The 19806-nt window shown below is 38.6% G+C and overlaps 1 protein-coding gene across 1 annotated transcript in view; it reads left to right on the top strand.

Annotated features, from left to right (window-relative positions):
* C3H1orf87 (chromosome 3 C1orf87 homolog) overlaps positions 1-19806 on the top strand; it is a 100458-nt gene that overhangs the window by 64496 nt on the left and 16156 nt on the right. The window contains 1 exon segment of the mRNA XM_068537543.1: positions 3297-3361. Coding sequence (XP_068393644.1) covers positions 3297-3361 — 65 coding nt within the window.

The raw sequence follows: 19806 nt of genomic DNA, 5'->3' as shown, positions 1-19806 counted from the left end.
TCACTAATATGGAGGACCAACTATAAATTATACATGAATTTCTGACTGGGCAGAGGGTCAGCGCCCCTAACACACCCCAACCTCCAGTGCACTGATCAAGGGTCAACTGTAGTATGTTTCTTTCAATCTGGCATTTAAACACCATAATAAAGATGTTTAACTTACGGTAAAAAAAAAAAAAAAAAAAAAAAAAAAACAACTTCTGCAATAGTAGATATCAGAAGACACTGAAACCATGTTCATGGAATTCCAAAGGGGGGGGAAAATGTAACTGAAACCAAGTTATATTACATTCATGTGTAAGGCCATAGAGTACAATGGTTAAGGGTGCAGGATTTGGAGTCAGACATTCAGGGTTTAAATCATGGCTCCTCCATTGATCAGCGTGTCCATAGGCAAGTCATTTACATGTCTAATAAGATGGTTGTCTCAATTAAATGAGAGAATGCACACAAAGTACTCAGAACGCTAATTTAAGGCCATTTTAACTTAAGTTTGGATGAAGTTAGAATTTGAACGCAGATCTGCCTGAATCTACAATCAGGCTCACAGAGCTTGTCCTTCAGTCCTGACCTCTCTGACTCAACATGAAGAGTTTGGCACCTGGTACTGTGATTAGAATTACACTGCCTTTTATGGCAACAAGAACCCATTCTCACACTTAAATTGTCAATGGCTCTTTGAAGGTCCTAGAGTCATATAAAGAGTATGGAATAAAGAAGGTATTTTATTAGAGGATCTAAAGGATTTCATTGGTCACTTAAGTCCTATATACCACTTAAATCAGGCAGTGTCCAAGTTCAGTACTTAGAAACATTTCCTGCAATTTCCCTCCCCTGCTATAAGCAAAAATTCAAGAAGGGGCAGGAGAGTTTCTGGTGCCATCTTGTCCAGAGCCCTTACTGAATATTTGCTAACTCCTAACAGTTCTGAAAAATAAATGTTATGCAATGTGGAAATATAAATGGATTTAGGTTTTTGTTGTGTTGTTGTTCAATGGGTCAGAAGATGCTGTAGGCATAAACCTGGCCCTCCTAAGAGGAGGGCATTGCAGGAAGTGTAGAAGACAGGAGATGCTTCTACTGCAGTTCATTTCCAGATCTGTGCTAATATCAGATCTTTATATGTTTATTAATATTCCTTAAGAGTGCTACTTCTCCAACTTTCTTTTCCCTGCCTAGCCTTTCAGCAGTTGATATAGTCATCAGCTTATCTGGCTTGTGGTTCTGTATACCTATGCCTTATCTATTCTTGTGCCTAAAGTGACATGAAGCTCTGGAGGTCATATTTTCTATACTGACAAAGAACTTTTCTGATTTGTGATACCATGTATAGAAAAAGTTTTATGAGGTATAAGCAAAACAAACTAGTTATGTATCTAATGAATTTATGGAGGTTCCTTAAAAAACTAAAAATAGAGCTACCATATGATTGAGCAATCCCACTCCTGGGCATATATCCAGAGAAAACCAGAATTTGAAAAAGGTACATACACCACAATGTTCATTGCAGCATTATTTACAATAGCCAGAAGGCAGAAGCAACCTAAATATCCATCGACAGATGAATGGATAAAGAAGATGTCATGTATATATATATACACAATGGAATATTACTCAACCATAAAAAAGAGTGAAATAATGCCATTTGCAGCAACATGGATAGACATGGAGATTATCTTACTAAGTGAAGTAAACCAGACAGAGAAAGAGAAATATCATATGATATTGCTTATATGTGGAATCTTTAAACAAATGACACAATTGAACTTATATACAAAACAGAAATAGACCCACAGACATAGAAAAAAACTTATGGTTACCAAAGAGGAAGAGGTTGGGAGCAATAAATTAGGAGTTTGGGATTAACATGTGCACACTACTATGTATGAAACAGATAACCAACAAGGACCTACTGTATAGCACAGGGAACTATACTTAATATTTTGTAATAACCTATAAGGAAAAAGCATCTGAAAAAGAAAACTGAATAAAATAAAACTGAATAACCTTGCTATACACCTGAAACTAACACAACACTGTAAATCAACTATACTTCTTTTAAAAAATAAATAAAAATAAAAAGAATAAAATCACATGGCATTAAAACTCTCCTAGAAAACACAGGACATATTCTCACAATTGGCTCTTTATATTTGCTTGACTTCTGATGGGCAAAGAGGTGATAAAAATTCTTATCAGTTGTAGTTTGGTTGCTAGAAGCAGAAACTGTTTTTTGCTAACATAAGCAAAAAGAAATATTTTTGAAAGGATATGGAGTTACACACAAAATCAGGGGACATGAAACTTCAGGAAGCACCAGAAACAAAAGTTAATAAGAGACACAGAGACAGAGAGTGGGAGAGAGGGAAGAAGGGAGGGAGGGAGAGATAGGGAAAGTGAAGTGATAGATTGAGATTAATTAGACTGAGTGGGTCACAACGTTGTCTAGGGAAGGGTATGGGACATTGATTGTAGCCCATTACCCCCAAAGAAACATATTTTTATATAAATGGAGAATGGATGTTGGGCAGGCAAATATAAGTGATTCTCACTACCAAAGTGTTCCTAAAGTACTTGTAAGTTTTAAATGACTCCCTGATTGTCAAATGCTCACACATTCTTCAATGCAATTTCTGCTTGGGGACTTCACTAAATATTATCTATTTGCACTTAGCACCCATTTCTATCCCCTTCTATGTTCTTTCCTATGTTGTAATACTTCCCACACTTAGGAAGGCTAAAAAGAACATTTCCAAAGCTCCCTTGACATTGAGGTTCTGGAATTGATTTAAGTTCCATCACTGAGATGCAATTGCATGAGATTTGAAAGGCAGGAAGACTGGGGAGAGGGGCAGGGACATTATACGTATTTATTGTTTTTCTGCAGTAGTAGCAACTCCAATAACCCTGGCAGACATCAGTTTTTCTGGTGGCCAGAATGCCCTATATACTGCCTAATCACCAAACTCATGGCCAAGGGCACCTGAGACGTCAGCCAGAATTTCCTGCAGTTCTCTGGACTCTGGACTACATCTTCTGAGACCTAACCCTTAGCCCAGCAGCAGACACCAGCCTCCATTCTACTAGCCCCTGCAATAATTTTGTGGATGCCTAATTTCCATTTCTAGTAGAGACACCTAAAGTAGCTTGTGTTTCCTTCACTGCACCCCAAATGATACAGACATCAGAAAACTCCTTTAATATCACTATCTGTATAAACTTTAAGCTTTATTGCACATTCTTCCAGAGCTTCCCACATTGATCACAGGTATTATGTTTCCTTTTCTTTCACAGATGACAGAATTTTGTTGAGTTGTTGAGCAGAGCTTCATCTTATTTGTCATCTGATTTACTTCCCGGTGAGTTTGGTTATTTTGTTCCTCGAGAGACCTCCTATTCCCAGGGCTCTAGTTGATGCTGTGACTTAGCCCCAATGGTTTGTTTGTTGGGTTTCATCTCATTGCTCCCAGAAATATAAATGGCTTACCAGTGAAGAAAAAATAAGAGTGAAGTTTGCCTTGATGGCTATCCTTTAGGTCAGTTGGGTTGTAAAAGGCATAATTCTCCAAGCTGTATTATATCATGAAGCAGTCTCTAGTGATAGCCCTTTGAGAAGGATGTAGTACATTTATAAAAGAAGTCGATATTACTTATTAGAACTTCAGTTGTACAGTCCCTTAGATCTGAGAATCCTGTAGCTAGGTACTTATTCTACTAATATCTCACCAAAGAACTCTCCAAGATTTATAAATGTATGTTTAGTGAAACAACATTTTGTACACGTTTTAAAAGAGACTACTACAAGCAACTCTATGCCAATAAAATGGACAACCTGGAAGAAATGGACAAATTCTTAGAAAGGTATAACCTTCCAAGACTGAACCAGGAAGAAATAGAAAATATGAACAGACCAATCACAAGTAATGAAATTGAAAATGTGATTAAAAATCTTCCAACAAACAAAAGTCTAGGACCAGATGGCTTCACAGGTGAATTCTATCAAACATTTAGAGAAGAGCTAACACCCATCCTTCTCAAACTCTTCCAAAAAATTGCAGAGGGAGGAACACTCCCAAACTCATTCTATGAGTCCACCATCACCCTGATACCAAAACCAGACAAGGATACTACAAAAAAAGGAAATTACAGACCAATATCACTGATGAATAGAGATGCAAAAATCCTCAACAAAATACTAGCAAACAGAATCCAACAACACATTAAAAGGATCATACACCATGATCGAGTGGGATTTATCCCAGGGATGCAAGGATTCTTCAATATACGCAAATCAATGAATGTGATACACCATATTAACAAATTGAAGAATAAAAACCATATGATCATCTCAATAGATGCAGAAAAAGCTTTTGACAAAATTCAACACCCATTTATGATAAAAACTCTCCAGAAAGTGGGCATAGGGAGAACTTTCCTCAACATAATAAAGGCCATATACAACAAACCCACAGCAAATATCATTCTCAATGGTGAAAAACTGAAAGCATTTCCTCTCAGATAAGGAACAAGACAAAGATGTACACTCTTGCCACTATTATGCAACATAGTTTTGGAAGTCCTAGCCATGGCAATCACAGAAGAAAAAGAAATAAAAGGAATCCAAATTGGAAAAGAAGAAGTAAAATGGCCACTGTTTGCAGATGACATGATACTATACATAGAAAATCCTAAAGATGCCACCAGAAGACTACTAGAGCTAATCAATGAATTTGGTAAAGCTGCAGGATACAAAATTAATGGACAGAAATCTCTTGCATTCCTATATATTAACAATGAAAGATCAGAAAGAGAAATTAAGGAAACGATCCCATTCACCATTGCAACAAAAAGAATAAAATACCTAGGAATCAACCTACCTAAGGAGGTAAAAGACCTATACTCAGAAAACTATAAGACACTGATGAAAGAAATCAAAGATGACACAAACAGATGGAGAGATATACCATATTCTTGGATTGAAAGAATCAATATTGTGAAAATGACTATGCTACCCAAAGCAATCTACAAATTCAATGCAATCTCTATCAAATTACCAATGGCATTTTTTATATAACTAGGACAAAAAAAATCTTAAAATTTGTATGGAGACACAAAAGACCGTGAAAAACCAGAGCAATCTTGGGGGAAAAAAAACGGAGCTAGAGGAATCAGACTCCCTGACTTCAGACTATACTATACAGTAATCAAGACAATATGGTACTGGCACAAAAACAGAAATACAGATCAATGCAACAGGATAGAAAGCCCAAAGATAAACCCATGCACCTATGGTCAACTAATCTATGACAAGGGACCAAGGATATACAATGGAGAAAAGACAGTCTCTTCAATAAGTGGTGCTGGGAAAACTGGACAGCTACATGTAAAAGAATGAAATTAGAACACTCCCTAGCACTATACACAAAAATAAACTCAAAATGGATTAAAGACCTAAATGTAAGACCAGACACTATAAAACTCTTAGAGGAAAACATAGGAAGAACACTCTTTGACATAAATCACAGCAAGATCCTTTTTGACCCACCTCCTAGAGTAATGGAAATAAAAACAAAAATAAACAAATGGGACCTAATGAATCTTAAAATTATTAATTATTACAGAAATGCAAATCAAAACTACAATGAGGTATCACCTCACACCAGTTAGAATGAGCATCATCAGAAAATCTACAAACAACAAATGCTGGAGAGGGTGTGGAGAAAAGGGAACCGTCTTGCACTGTTGGTGGGAATGTAAATTGATACAGCCAGTGTGGAGAACAGTATGGAGGGTCCTTAAAAAACTAAAAATAGAATTACCATATCACCCAACAATCCCATTACTGGGCATATACCAAGAGAAAAACATAATTCAAAAAGACACATGCACCCCAGTGTTCATTGCAGCACTATTTACAATAGCCAGGTCATGGAAGCAACCTAAATGCCCATTGACAGATGAATGGATAAAGAAGATGTGGTACATATATACAATGGAATATTACTCAGCCATAAAAAGGAACGAAATTGGGTCATTTGTACAGATGTGGATGGACCTAGAGACTGTCATACAGAGTGAAGTAAGTCAGGAAGAGAAAAACAAATACTGTATATTAACGCATATATGTGGAATCTAGAAAACTGGTACAGATGAACCAGTTTGCAAGGCAGAAATAAAGACACAGATGTAAGAACAAACATATAGACACCAAGGCGGGAAAGCGGGGTCGGGGGTGGGGGCTTGAATTGGGAGACGGGGCTTATATACACTAATATGTATAAAATAGATAACTGATAAGAACCTAAAAGAAAAAAACAAGATGGAAACAATGAAAGGATCCTTCAGGCACCATTTAATTAAATTACAGTATATTCAATTGATAAAACTATGCAGCTGTAAAATAACATGGCTGGTCTGATACAGGAAGATTTCCAAGACATATTATTAAGTGAAATGATAAAGATGAATTGGGCAAAATATTTAGCAATTAGCAAGTGTTAAATATGACAAGTGAAAAAATATGCATTGATATTAATCTGTTGTTGCAATTCTCTATTTACTACATCCATCAACTGTTTGCTGATTACCCTTTGGATCAAGATACAAGGTACTGAGAATTTGGGGGGAAGCATAGTATATCAGTTTACATTCCAGTGGAAAAACCAGATACCTCACTAGGTATTTCAAACAGAGGGAATTTATAGCAGGCGATTGAGGGATTGGTTATTATCAATATTATTGATAGAAGACTGAAAGAGCAAAAAGAGGATGGTGAGTGTATTCATTTCCCTAGGGCATTTGTCATTAACAAAATACCACAAACTGGGTGGCTTAAAATAACAGAAGTTTCTTCTCTCATTGTTCTTAGACTAGAAGTCTGAAATCAAGGTGTCAGGAGGGCCATGCTACCTCTCAAGGCTCTAGGAAAGAGTCTTTCCTTGCCTCTTCCAGCTTCTGCTGGTCCCAAGCCTTCCTTGGCTTATGGCTGCATAACTGCAATCTCTGCCTCTGTCTTCACATGGCCTTCTTTCCTCTCTGCCTCTTTTTTGTCTCTGCATCTAATCCCCCTCTCTTTCTTTGTACAAAGACACTACTGTTCATTCAACTTCAGGCCCACCCAAATCCATAATGACATCACCTTAACTTGATTACATATAGAAGATGTTGTTTTCAAACAAGGTCATATTAACAGGTTTCAGTGGTACCTACGTTAGGGGACACAATACAACCCATGACCATGAGGTAACCCAGAGATTAGTAACTGTAGGAAGCAGCTTGCCATCCTTAGGGCTGAAGAAACATAGAAAAAGACATACTATTAGCAGAACCTAGAATCTCATAGGTGATTATGAGTCTGACAAACAAAAAGTTTAGGCAATATTACACTGTATAGAGTAACAGGAGCATCGTGGTACTGTTGTTGCATTGTTGTGATAGCCTGTTGCTTACTGAGAAACTTAATGTCTTGATCTCTTCCCATTTCAGTATTGCTGGAGCTATGATTATTAAATGCTGTTAGGCACTGAGTGGGCCATTTTGTTTGCATGTTCTCTAGCCCCATATGTAAGTGTCATGAAAGGAAAGAAGTGGCGTTATAAGAAAATAAAGACAGCTACTAATTTAGGGTGTGTAGAATTGTAAATTTTCTCATTCCCATTTTCACTCAAGGGTTCTATCATAACCTGATTAAACTGACTAATTTTATATATACTGCCTCATATTATAAAATTTATCACATTTGGAATCACAAAAATCCTGTGAACTTGTTTTTGCTGTCTGTATGATTATCACATAAAAACTTAATATTGATAAGTTAGACTTAGGAATAGCATGGACCTGTTGGCAGGATCAACTGGAAGACTAGATAAAATACAAAATACCATATGATCATCTCAATAGATGCAGAAAAATCTTTTGACAAAATTCAACACCGATTTATGATAAAAATTCTCCAGAAAGGGGACATAGAGGGAACCTACCTCAACATAATAAAGCCCATATATGACAAACCCACAGCAAACATCATTCTCAATGGTGAAAAACTGAAAGTGTTTCCTCTAAGGTCAGGAACAAAACAAGGATGTCCACTCTCGCCACTATTATTCAACATAGTTTTGGAAGTCCTAGCCACGGCAATCAGAGAAGAAAAAGAAATAAAAGGAATCCATATTGGAAAAGAAGAAGTAAAACTGTCACTGTTTGTAGATTACATGATACTATACATAGAAAATCCTAAAGATGCTACAGGAAAACTACTAGAGTTCATTAATAAATTTGGTAAAGTTGCAGGATACAAAATTAATACACAGAAATCTCTTGCATTCGTATACACTAACAACAAAAGATCAGAGGAGAAATTAAGGAAACAATCCCATTCACCATTGCAACAAAAAGAATAAAATACCTAGGAATCAACCTACCTAAGGAGGCAAAAGACCTGTACTCAGAAAACTATCAGATAAGTTTTGATAAGATACTGATGAAAGAAATCAAAGACAACACAAACAGATGGAAAGATATACCATGTTCTCAGATTGGAAGAATCAATATTGTGAAAATGACTATATTACCCAAAGCAATGTACACATTCAATGCAATCCCTATCAAATTACCAATGACATTTTTCACAGAATTAGAACAAAAACTTTTACAACTTATATGGAATCACAAAAGACCTCGAATAGCCAAAGCAATCTAGAGAAAGAAAAATGGAGCTGGAGAAATCAGGCTCGCTGACTTCAGGCTATACTACAAAGCTACAGTCATCAAAACAGTATGGCACTGGCACAAAAACAAATACATATCAATGGAACAGGACACAAAGCCCAGAGATAAACCCACGCAACTTTGGTCACCTAATCTGTGACAAAGGAGGCAAGAATGTACAATGGAGGAAAGACAGTCTTTTCAATAAGTGGTGCTGGGAAAACTGGACAGCTACATGTAAAAGAATAAAATTAGAACACTCCCTAACACTATAAACAAAAATAAACTCAAGAGGAGCTTCAAGATGGTGGAAGAGTAAGACGTGGAGATCACCTTCCTCCCCACAAATACATCAGAAATACATCTACATGTGGAACAACCCCTACAGAACACCTACTGAACGCTGGCAGAAGACCTCAGACCTCCCAAAAGACAAGAAACTCCCCATGTACCTGGGTAGGGCAAAAGAAAAAAGAAACAGAGACAAAAGAATAGGGACGGGACCTGCACCAGTGGGAGGGAGCTGTGAAGGAGGAAAGGTTTTCACACACTAGAAGCCCCTTCGCGGGCAGAGACTGTGGCGGGTGGAGGGAGGAAGCTTTGGAGCCACGGAGCAGAACGCAAAAACAGGGATGCAAAGGGCAAAATGGAGAGATTCCCACACAGAGGATCGGTGCCGACCAGCAGTCACCAGCCCGTGAGGCTTTTCTGCTCACCTGCCGGGACGGGTGGGGGCTGGGAGCTGAGCTGGCTTCAGTTGGATCCCAGGGAGAGGACTGGGGTTGGCTGCGTAAACACAGCCTGAAGGGGCCTAGTGCACCACAGCTAGCTGAGAGGGAGTCCGGGAAAAAGTCTGGAGCTGCCAAAGAGGCAAGAAACTTTTTCCTGCCTCTTTTTGTTTTCTGGTGCGCGAGGAGAGGGGATTAAGAGCGCCGCTTAAAGGAGCTCCAGAGACGGGCGTGAGCCACGGCTATCAGCACGGACCCCAGAGACAGGCATGAGATGCTAAGGCTGCTGCTGCCACCACCAAGAAGCCTGTGTGCAAGCACAGGTCACTATCCACACCTCCCCTCCCGGGAGCCTGTGCAGCCTGCCACTGCCAGGGTCCCGTGATCCAGGGACAACTTCCCCGGGAGAATGCACGGCACACCTCAGGCTGTTGCAACGTCACGTTGGCCTCTGCTGCCGCAGGCTCACCCCGCATCCATACCCCTCCCTCCCCCTGGCCTGAGTGAGCCAGAGCCCCCGAATCAGCTGCTCCTTTAAACCCGTCCTCTCTGAGCGAAGAACAGACACCCTCAGGTGACCTACATGCAGAGGCGGGGCCAAATCCAAAGCTGAACCCCGGGAGCTGTGCGAACAAAGAAGAGAAAGGGAAATCTCTCCCAGCAGCCTCAGGAGCAGCGGATTAAATCGCCACAATCAACTTGATGTACCCTGCATCTGTGGAATACCTGAAGAGATAACGAATCATCCCAAATTGAGGAGGTGGACTTTAAGAGCAACGATATATATTATTTTTTCCCCTTTTTCTCTTTTTTTGAGTGTGCATGTGTATGCTTCTGTGTGTGATTTTCTCTGTATAGCTTTGCTTTTACCATTTATCCTAGGGTTCTGTCTGTCCATTTGTTTTTTTTTTGTTTGTTTGTTTGTTTGTTTAATATAGTTTTTAGCGCTTGTTATCGTTGGTGGATATGTTTTTCGGTTTGGCTCTCTTCTTTCTTTCTTTTTTTTATTATTTTAAATTTTTTTAATAATTTTTTTTTATTTTAATAACTTTATTTTATTTCATTTTGTTTTATTTTATTTTATATTTTCCTTTCTTTCTTTCTTTTTTAATCCCTTTTATTCTGAGCCGTGTGGATGACAGGCTCTTGGTGCTCCAGCCAGGGGTCAGGGCCGTGCCTCTGAGAAGGGAGAGCCAAGTTCAGGACATTGGTCCACCAGAGACCTCCCAGTTCCACGTAATATCAAACGGTGAAAATCTCCCACAGAACTCCATCTCAATGCCAAGACCAAGCTCCACTCAACAAACAACAAGCTACAGTGCTGGACACCCTATGCCAAACAACTAGCAAGACAGGAACACAACCCCACACAACAACAGAGAGGCTGCGTAAAATCATAATAAGGGCACAGACATCCCGAAACACATCACCAGACATGGACCTGCCCACAAGAAAGAGAAGATCCAGCCTCATCCACCAGAACACAGGCACTAGTCCCCTCCACCAGGAAGCCTACACAACACACTGAACCAACCTTAGCCACTGGGGACAGACACCAAAAACAACGGGAACTATGAACCTGCAGCCTGTGAAAAGGGGACCTCAAACACAGTAAGTTAAGCAAAATGAGAAGACAGAGACGCACCCAGCAGATGAAGGAGCAAGGTAAAATCCCACCAGACCTAATAAATGAAGAGGAAATAGGCAGTCTACCTGAAAAAGAATTCAGAATAATGATAGTAAAGATGATCCAAAATCTTAGAAATAGTATGGAAAAAATACAAGAAACGTTTAACAGGGACCTAGAAGAACTAAAGATCAAACAAACAATGATGAACAACACAATAAATGAAATTAAAAATACTCTGGAAGGGATCAATAGCAGAATAACTGAGGCAGAAGAACGGATAAGTGACCTGGAAGATAAAATAGTGGAAATAACTACTGCAGAGCAGAATAAAGAAAAAAGAATGAAAATAATTGAGGACAGTCTCAGAGACATCTGGGACAACATTAAATGCACCAATGTTCGAATTATAGGGGTCCCAGAAGAAGAAGAGAAAAAGAAAGGGACTGAGAAAATATTTGAAGAGATTATAGTTGAAAACTTCCCTAATATGGGAAAGGAAATAGTTAATCAAGTCCAGGAAAAACAGAGAGTCCCGGGACTTCCCTGGTGGTGCAGTGGTTAAGAATCCACCTGCCAATGCAGGGGACATGGGTTCGAGCCCAGGTCCAGGAAGATCCCACATGCCGTGGAGCAACAAAGCCCATGTGCCACAGCTACTGAGCCTGCACTCTGGAGCCTGCGAGCCACGACTACTGAGCCCGCGTGCTACAAATACTGAAGCCCACGTGCCTAGAGCCCGTGCTCCGCAACAAGAGAAGCCCCCACAACGAGAAGCCCGCACACCGCAACGAAGACCTGATGCAGCCAATGAATAAATAATTAAATAAAATTTATGAAAAAAAACCCAAAAAAAACAGAGAGTCCCATACAGGATAAATCCAAGGAGAAACACGCCAAGACACATATTAATCAAACTATCAAAAATTAAATACAAAGAAAAAATATTAAAAGCAGCAAGGGAAAAACAACAAATAACATACAAGGTAATCCCCATAAGGTTAACAGCTGATCTTTCAGCAGAAACTCCACAAGCCAGAAGGGAGTGGCAGGACATATTTGAAGTGATGAAAGGGAAAAACCTACAACCAAGATTACTCTACCCAGCAAGGATCTCACTCAGATTTAATGGAGAAATTAAAACTTTACAGACAACAAAAGCTAAGAGAATTGAGCACCACCAAACCAGCTTTACAACAAATGCTAAAGGAACTTCTCTAGGCAAGAAACACAAGACAAGGAAAACACCTACAATAACAAACCCAAAGCAATTAAGAAAATGGTAATAGGAACATACATATCGATAATTACCTTAAATGTAAATGGATTAAATGCTCCAACCAAAATACATAGACTGGCTGAATGGATACAAAAAGAAGACCCGTATATATGCTGTCTACAAGAGACCCACTTCAGACATAGGGACACATACAGACTGAAAGTGAGGGGATGGAAAAAGATATTCCATGCAAATGGAAATCAAAAGAAAGCTGGAGTAGCAATTCTCATATAAGACAAAATAGACTTTAAAACAAAGACTATTACAAGAGACAAAGAAGGACACTACATAACGATCAACGGATCAATCCAAGAAGAAGATATAGCCATTGTAAATATTTATGCACCCAACATAGGAGCACCACAATACATAAGGCAAATACTAACAGCCATAAAAGGGGAAATTGACAGTAACACAATCATAGTGGGGGACTTTAACACCCCACTTTCACCAATGGACAGATCGTCCAAAATGAAAATAAATAAGAAAACACAAGCTTTAAATGATACATTAAACAAGAAGGACTTAATTGAAATTTATAGGACATTCCATACAAAAAACAACATTCCATGCAAAAACAACAACTTTCTTCTCAAGTGCTCATGGAACATTCACCAGGATAGATCATGTCTCGGGTCACAAATCAAGCCTTCGTAAATATAAGAAAATTGAAATCATATCAAGCATCTTCTCTGACCATAACGCTATGAGACTAGATATCAATTACAAGGAAAGGTCTGTAAAAAGTACAAACACATGGAGGCTAAACAATACACTACTTAATAACCAAGGGATCACTGAAGAAATCAAAGAGGAAATCAAAAAATACCTAGAAACAAATGACAATGAAAACACAATGACCCAAAACCTATGGGATGCAGCAAAAGCAGTTCTAAGAGGGAAGTTTATAGCAATAAAATCCTACCTTAAGAAACAAGAAACATCTCAAATAAACAACATAACCTTACACCTAAAGCAATTAGAGAAAGAACAAAAAGAACCCAAAGTTAGCAGAAGGAAAGAAATCAGAAAGATCAGATCAGAAATAAATGAAAGAGAAATGAAGGAATCAATAGCAGAGCTCAATAAAACTAAAAGCTAGTTCTTTGAGAAGATAAAAAAATTGATAAACCATTAGCCAGACTCATCAAGAAATAAAGGGAGAAGACTCAAGTCAATAGAATTAGAAATGAAAAAGGAGAAGTAACCACTGACACTGCAGAAATACAAAGGATCATGAGAGATGACTACAAGCAACTATATGCCAATAAAATGGACAAATTCTTAGAAATGTACAACCTTCTGAGACTGAACCAGCAAGAAATAGAAAATATGAACAGACCAATCACAAGCACTGAAATTGAAACTGTGATTAAAAATCTTCCAACAAACAAAAGCCCAGGACCAGATGGCTTCACAGGTGAATTCAATCAAACATTTAGAGAAGAGCTAACACCTATTGTTCTCAAACTCTTCCAAAATATAGCAGAGGGAGGAACACTCCCAAACTCACTCTACAAGGCCACCATCACCCTGATACCAAAACCAGACAAAGATGTCACAAAGAAAGAAAACTGCAGGCCAACATCACTGAAGAACATATATGCAAAATCCTCAACAAAATACTAGCAAACAGAATCCAACAACACATTAAAAGGATCATACACCGTGATCAAGTGGGGTTTAACCCAGGAATGCAAGGACTCTTCAATATAAGCAAATCAGTCAATGTGATACACCATATTAACAAATTGAAGGAGAAAAACTATGATCATCTCAATAGATGCAGAGAAAGCTTTCGACAAAATTCAACATGCATTTATGATAAAAACCCTCCAGAAAGTAGGCATAGAGGGAACTTTCCTCAACATATTAAAGGCTATATGTGACAATCCCACAGCCAGCATCGTCCTCAATGGTGAAAAACTGAAACCAATTCCACTAAGATCAGGAACAAGACAACATTGCCCACCCTCACCACTATTATTCAACATAGTTTTGGAAGTCCTAGCCATGGCAATCAGAGAAGAAAAAGAAATAAAAGGAATCTAAATTGGAAAAGAAGTAAAGCTGTCACTGTTTGCAGATGACATGATACTCTACATAGAGAATCCTAAAGATGCTACCAGAAAACTACTAGAGCTAATCAATGAATTTGGTAAAGCAACAGGATACAAAATTAATGCACGGAAATCTCTTGCATTCCTATACACTAATGATGAAAAATCTGAAAGTGAAATTAAGAAAACACTCCCATTTACCATTGCAACCAAAAGAATAAAATATCTAGGAATACACCAACCTAAGGAGACAAAAGACCTTTATGCAGAAAATTATAAGACACTGATGAAAGAAATTAAAGATAATACAAATAGATAGAGAGATATACCATGTTCTTGGATTGGAAGAATCAAAATTGTGAAAATGACTATACTACTCAAAGCAATCTACAGATCAATGCAATCCCTATCAAACTACCAATGGCATTTTTCACAGAACTAGAACAAAAAATTTCACAATTTGTATGGAAACACAAAAGACCCCAAATAGCCAAAGCAATCTTGAGAAAGAAAAACGGAGCTGGAGGAATCAGGCTCCCTGACTTCAGACTATACTACAAAGCTACAGTAATCAAGACAGTATGGTACTGGCACACAAAAAGAAATATAGATCAACGGAACAGGATAGAAAGCCCAGAGATAAACCCACGCACATATGGTCACCTTATCTTTGATAAAGGAGGCAAGAATATACAGTGGAGAAAAGACAGCCTCTTCAATAAGTGGTGCTGGGAAAACTGGACAGCTACATGTAAAAGAATGAAATTAGAACACTCCCTAACACCATACACACAAATAAACTCAAAATGGATTATAGAGCTAAATGTAAGGCCCGACACTATAAAACTCTTAGAGGAAAACATATGCAGAACACTGTATGATGACCTAAATCACAGCAAGATCCTTTTTGACCCACCTCCTAGAGAAATGGAAATAAAACCAAAAATAAACAAATGGGACCTAATGAAACTTAAAAGCTTTTGCACAGCAAAGGAAACCATAAACAAGACGAAAAGACAACCCTCAGAATGGGAGAATATATTTGCAAATGAAGCAACTGACAAAGGATTAAGCTCCAAAATTTACAAGCAGCTCATGCAGCTCAATATCAAAAAAACAAAAACCCAATCCAAAAATGGGCAGAAGACCTAAATAGACATTTCTCCAAAGAAGATATACAGATTGCCAACAAACACATGATAGGATGTTCAACATCACTAATCATTACAGAAATGCAAATCAAAACTATAATGAGATATCATCTCACATCACTCAGAAAGGCCAGCATCAAAAAATGTACAAACAATAAATGCTGGAGGGGTGTGGAGAAAAGGGAACCCTCTTGCATTCTTGGTGGGAATGTAAATTGATACAGCCACTATGGAGAACAGAATGGAGGTTCCTTAAAAAACTACAAATAGAACTACCATACGACCCAGCAATCCCACTACTGGGCATATACCCTGAGAAAACCATAATTCAAAAACAGTCATGTACCACAATTTTCATTACAGCTCTATTTGCAATAGCCAGGACATGGAAGCAACCTAAGTGTCCATCGACAGATGAATGGATAAAGAAGATGTGGCACATATATGCAATGGAGTATTACTCAGCCATAAAAAGAAACGAAATTGAGTTATTTGTAGTGAGGTGGATGGACCTAGAGTCTGTCATACAGAGTGAAGTAAGTCAGAAAGAGAAAAACAAATACTGTATGCTAACACATATATATGGAATCTAAAAAAAAAAAAAAATCGTCATGAAGAACCTAGGGGCAAGACGAGAATAAAGATGCAGATATACTAGAGAATGGACTTGAGGACACGGGGAGGGGGAAGGGTAAGCTGGGACAAAGTGAGAGAGTGGCATGGACATATGTACACTACCAAATGTAAAATAGATAGCTGGTGGGAAGCAGCTGCATAGCACAGGGAGATCAGCTCGATGCTTTGTGACCACCTAGAGGGGTGGGATAGAGAGGGTGGGAGGGACGGAGACGCAAGAGGGAAGAGATGTGGGGATGTGATATGTATAGCTGATTCACTTTGTTATAAAGCAGAAACTAACACACCATTGTAAAGCAATTATACTCCAATAAAGATGTTAAAATAAATAAATTAATTAATTAAATAAAATAAAAAATAAAAAAATAAACTCAAATTTAATTAAAACCTAAATATAGGGCCAGACAGTATAAAACTTTTAGAGGAAAACAAAGGCAGAACACTCTTTGACATGAATCCCAGCAAGATCTTTTTTGACCCACCTCCTAGAGTAATGAAAATAAAAACAAAAATAAACAAATGGGATCTAAGTAAACTTAAAAGCTTTTGCACAGCAAGGAAACCCTAAACAGCATGAAAAGACTACCCTCAGAATGGGAGAAAATATTTGCAACCGAAGCAACCAACAAGGGATCCATATCCAAAATATACAAACAGCTCATGCAGCTCAATATCAAAATAAATAAATAAAATAACAATCAAAAAATGGGCGGAATATCTAAATTGACATTTCTCCAAAGAAGATGTATGGGTGGCCAAAAAGCACATGAAAAGATGCTCAACGTCACTCATTATTAGAGAAATGCAAATCAAAACTACAGTGAGGTATCATCTCACACCAGTCAGAATGGGCATCATCAAAAAATCTACAAAAAATAAATGCTGGAGAGGGTGTGGAGAAAAGGGAACGCTCTTACAGTGTTGATGGGAATGTAAATGGATACAGCACTATGGAGAACAGTACGGAGGTTCCTTAAAAAACTAAAAAGAGAATTAACATATGACCCAGCTATCCCACTACTGGATATACCCCCAGAAAACCATAATTCAAAAGGATACATGTGGGAGTTCCCTGGTGGCAAGGTGGTTAAGAATCTGCCTGCCAGTGCAGTGGACACGGGTTCGAGCCCTGGTCTGGGAAGATCCCACATGCCACGGAGCAACTAGGCGTATGCACCACAACTACTGAGCCTGCGCTCTACAGCCCACGAGCTACAACTACTGAGCCCGCATGCCACAACTACTGAAGTCCGCACACCTAGAGCCCATGCTCCATGACAAGAGAAGCCACCACAATGAGAAACCCACACACCGCAACAAAGAGTAGCCCCCTCTCACTGCAACTAGAGCAAGCCTGCATGCAGCAATGAAGACCCAAAGCCGCCAAAAAATAATTAATTAATTAATTAATTTAAAAAAGATACATGCACCCCAATGTTCATTGCAACACTATTTACAATAGCCAGGATATGGAGGCAACCTAAATGTCTATCAACAGAGGAATGGGGCTTCCCTGGTGGCACAGTGGTTGAGAGTCCGCCTGCCAATGCAGGGGACACGGGTTTGAGCCCTTGTCTGGGAGGATCCCGCATGCCACGGAGTGGCTGGGCCCGTGAGCCGCAATTACTGAGCCTGCGCATCTGGAGCCTGTGCTCCACAGCAGGAGAGGCCGCGATAGTGAGGGGCCCATGCACCGCGATGAAGAGTGGCCCCCACTTGCCACAACTGGAGAAAGCCCTCGCACAGAAACGAAGACCCAACATGGCCATAAATAAATAAATAAAATAAATTAATTAATTTTAAAAAAAACAGAAGAATGGATAAAGAAGATGTGGTACATATACACAATGGAATATTTCTCAACCATAAAAAATGCAAACTAATGCCATTTGCAACAACATGGATGGACCTAGAGATTGTCACACTGAGTGAAGTAAGTCAGACACAGAAGGACAAATATCATATGATACTGCTTATATGTGGGATCTAAAAAAGGGGTACAAATGAATTTATTTACAAAACAGAAGTAGAGTCATAAATGTGGAAAACAAACTTATGGGGACTTACCTGGTGGTGTAGTGGTTAAAAATCCGCCTGCCAATGGAGGGGACATGGGTTCAATCCCTGGTCTGGGAAGATCCCACATGCCACAGAGCAACTAAGCCTATGTGCCTCAACTACTGAGCCTGTGCTCTAGAGCCTGTGAGCCACAACTACTGAGCCTGTGCATCACAACTACAGAAGCCTGCATGCCCTAGGGCCCACACGCCACAACTACTGAGCCCATGTACCACAAATACTGAAGTCTGTGCACCTAGAGCCCTGTGCTCCACAACAAGAGAAGCCATTGCAATGAGAAACTCACACACCACAATGAAGAGTAGCCCCTGCTCACCCCAACTAGAGAAAGCCCATGTGCAGCAACGAAGACCCAAGGCAGCCAAAAAAAAGAAAGAAAGAAAACAAACTTATGGTCATCAGGGGATAAGTGGGGTGAAGGATAAATTGGGAGATTGGGATTGACATATAGATACTACTATATATAAAATAGATAACTAATAAGAACCTGCTGTATAGCATAGGGAAGTCTACTCAATACTCTGCAATGGCCTATATGGGAAAAGAATCTAAAAAAAAAGAGTGGATATATCTGTATGTATAACTGATTCACTTTGCTGTACACCTGAAACTAACACAACATTGTAAATCAACTATACTCCAATAAAAATTTTTAAAAATGCAAAACAATATTTCTTTGAAAGCTATTGTTTGAAATTCAAATTGAACAACCAACAGAAAGAAGAAAAAACCCCTCTGTGGAAGACGTTAACATCTCATAAAATCTCTAAAATTATCCATACAAAATGTTCAGTTAGAAATGGTCATGAATGATACAAAACAGGACATGAATTTTCAAATAACTGTAATTAATATGTTTAAGAAAATGAATAAGATGGAGAATTTTCAGCCATTAATTTGAATCTATAAAAGGAATCAAATGGAATATCTAGAACTAAAAAATACAAAAACTAAATTTAAAAACAGATGGGTTTAATAGAAGATAGCTGAAGAGAGGATTAGTGAACTGGAATATCATTCAATAGGAAATATCCAGATTGAAGCATGAATGAGAAAATATGATGGGATATACAAAAAAGAATGTATAAGAGACATATAGGAAATGGTGACACTATCCAACATATGTGTAATTAAGTCACAGAAGGAGAGGAGGAAGAGAATATAGATGAAGCAATATCTGAAGAAATTATGACTGAAAAATTTCCAAAAGTGATAAAAATATCTCAAGCCACAGATCCAAGAAATGATACAAACTCCCATGAAGACAAACACAAAAGAGCTTAGACTCCTCCAAACATGGTATGTTCTAAGATCTAAAGTAGTATTTTACAAAAATGGAATATGACCCCAACTTTGAATCTCTTCACAGTGGAGCCTGTGAAGTGAGGGAAAGAAAGAAGGAGAGCAGAAAGCATGAAGCAGGGCTATAGCATGACTACTGATGGGGGAAAATTAGGAGGGAATGCTGGTAGCCTCAGAGGTTCATTGATCCCCTCAAACATTTTCTGATGGCCCATCACTCAAGATAGCATAGAAAA

Source organism: Eschrichtius robustus, chromosome 3, assembly GCF_028021215.1.
Source record: "Eschrichtius robustus isolate mEscRob2 chromosome 3, mEscRob2.pri, whole genome shotgun sequence".
In the NCBI taxonomy this organism is placed as follows: Eukaryota; Metazoa; Chordata; class Mammalia; order Artiodactyla; family Eschrichtiidae; genus Eschrichtius; species Eschrichtius robustus.
Note: the sequence above shows the minus strand (reverse complement) of the source record. Positions and strands in the feature narration are given on the sequence as shown.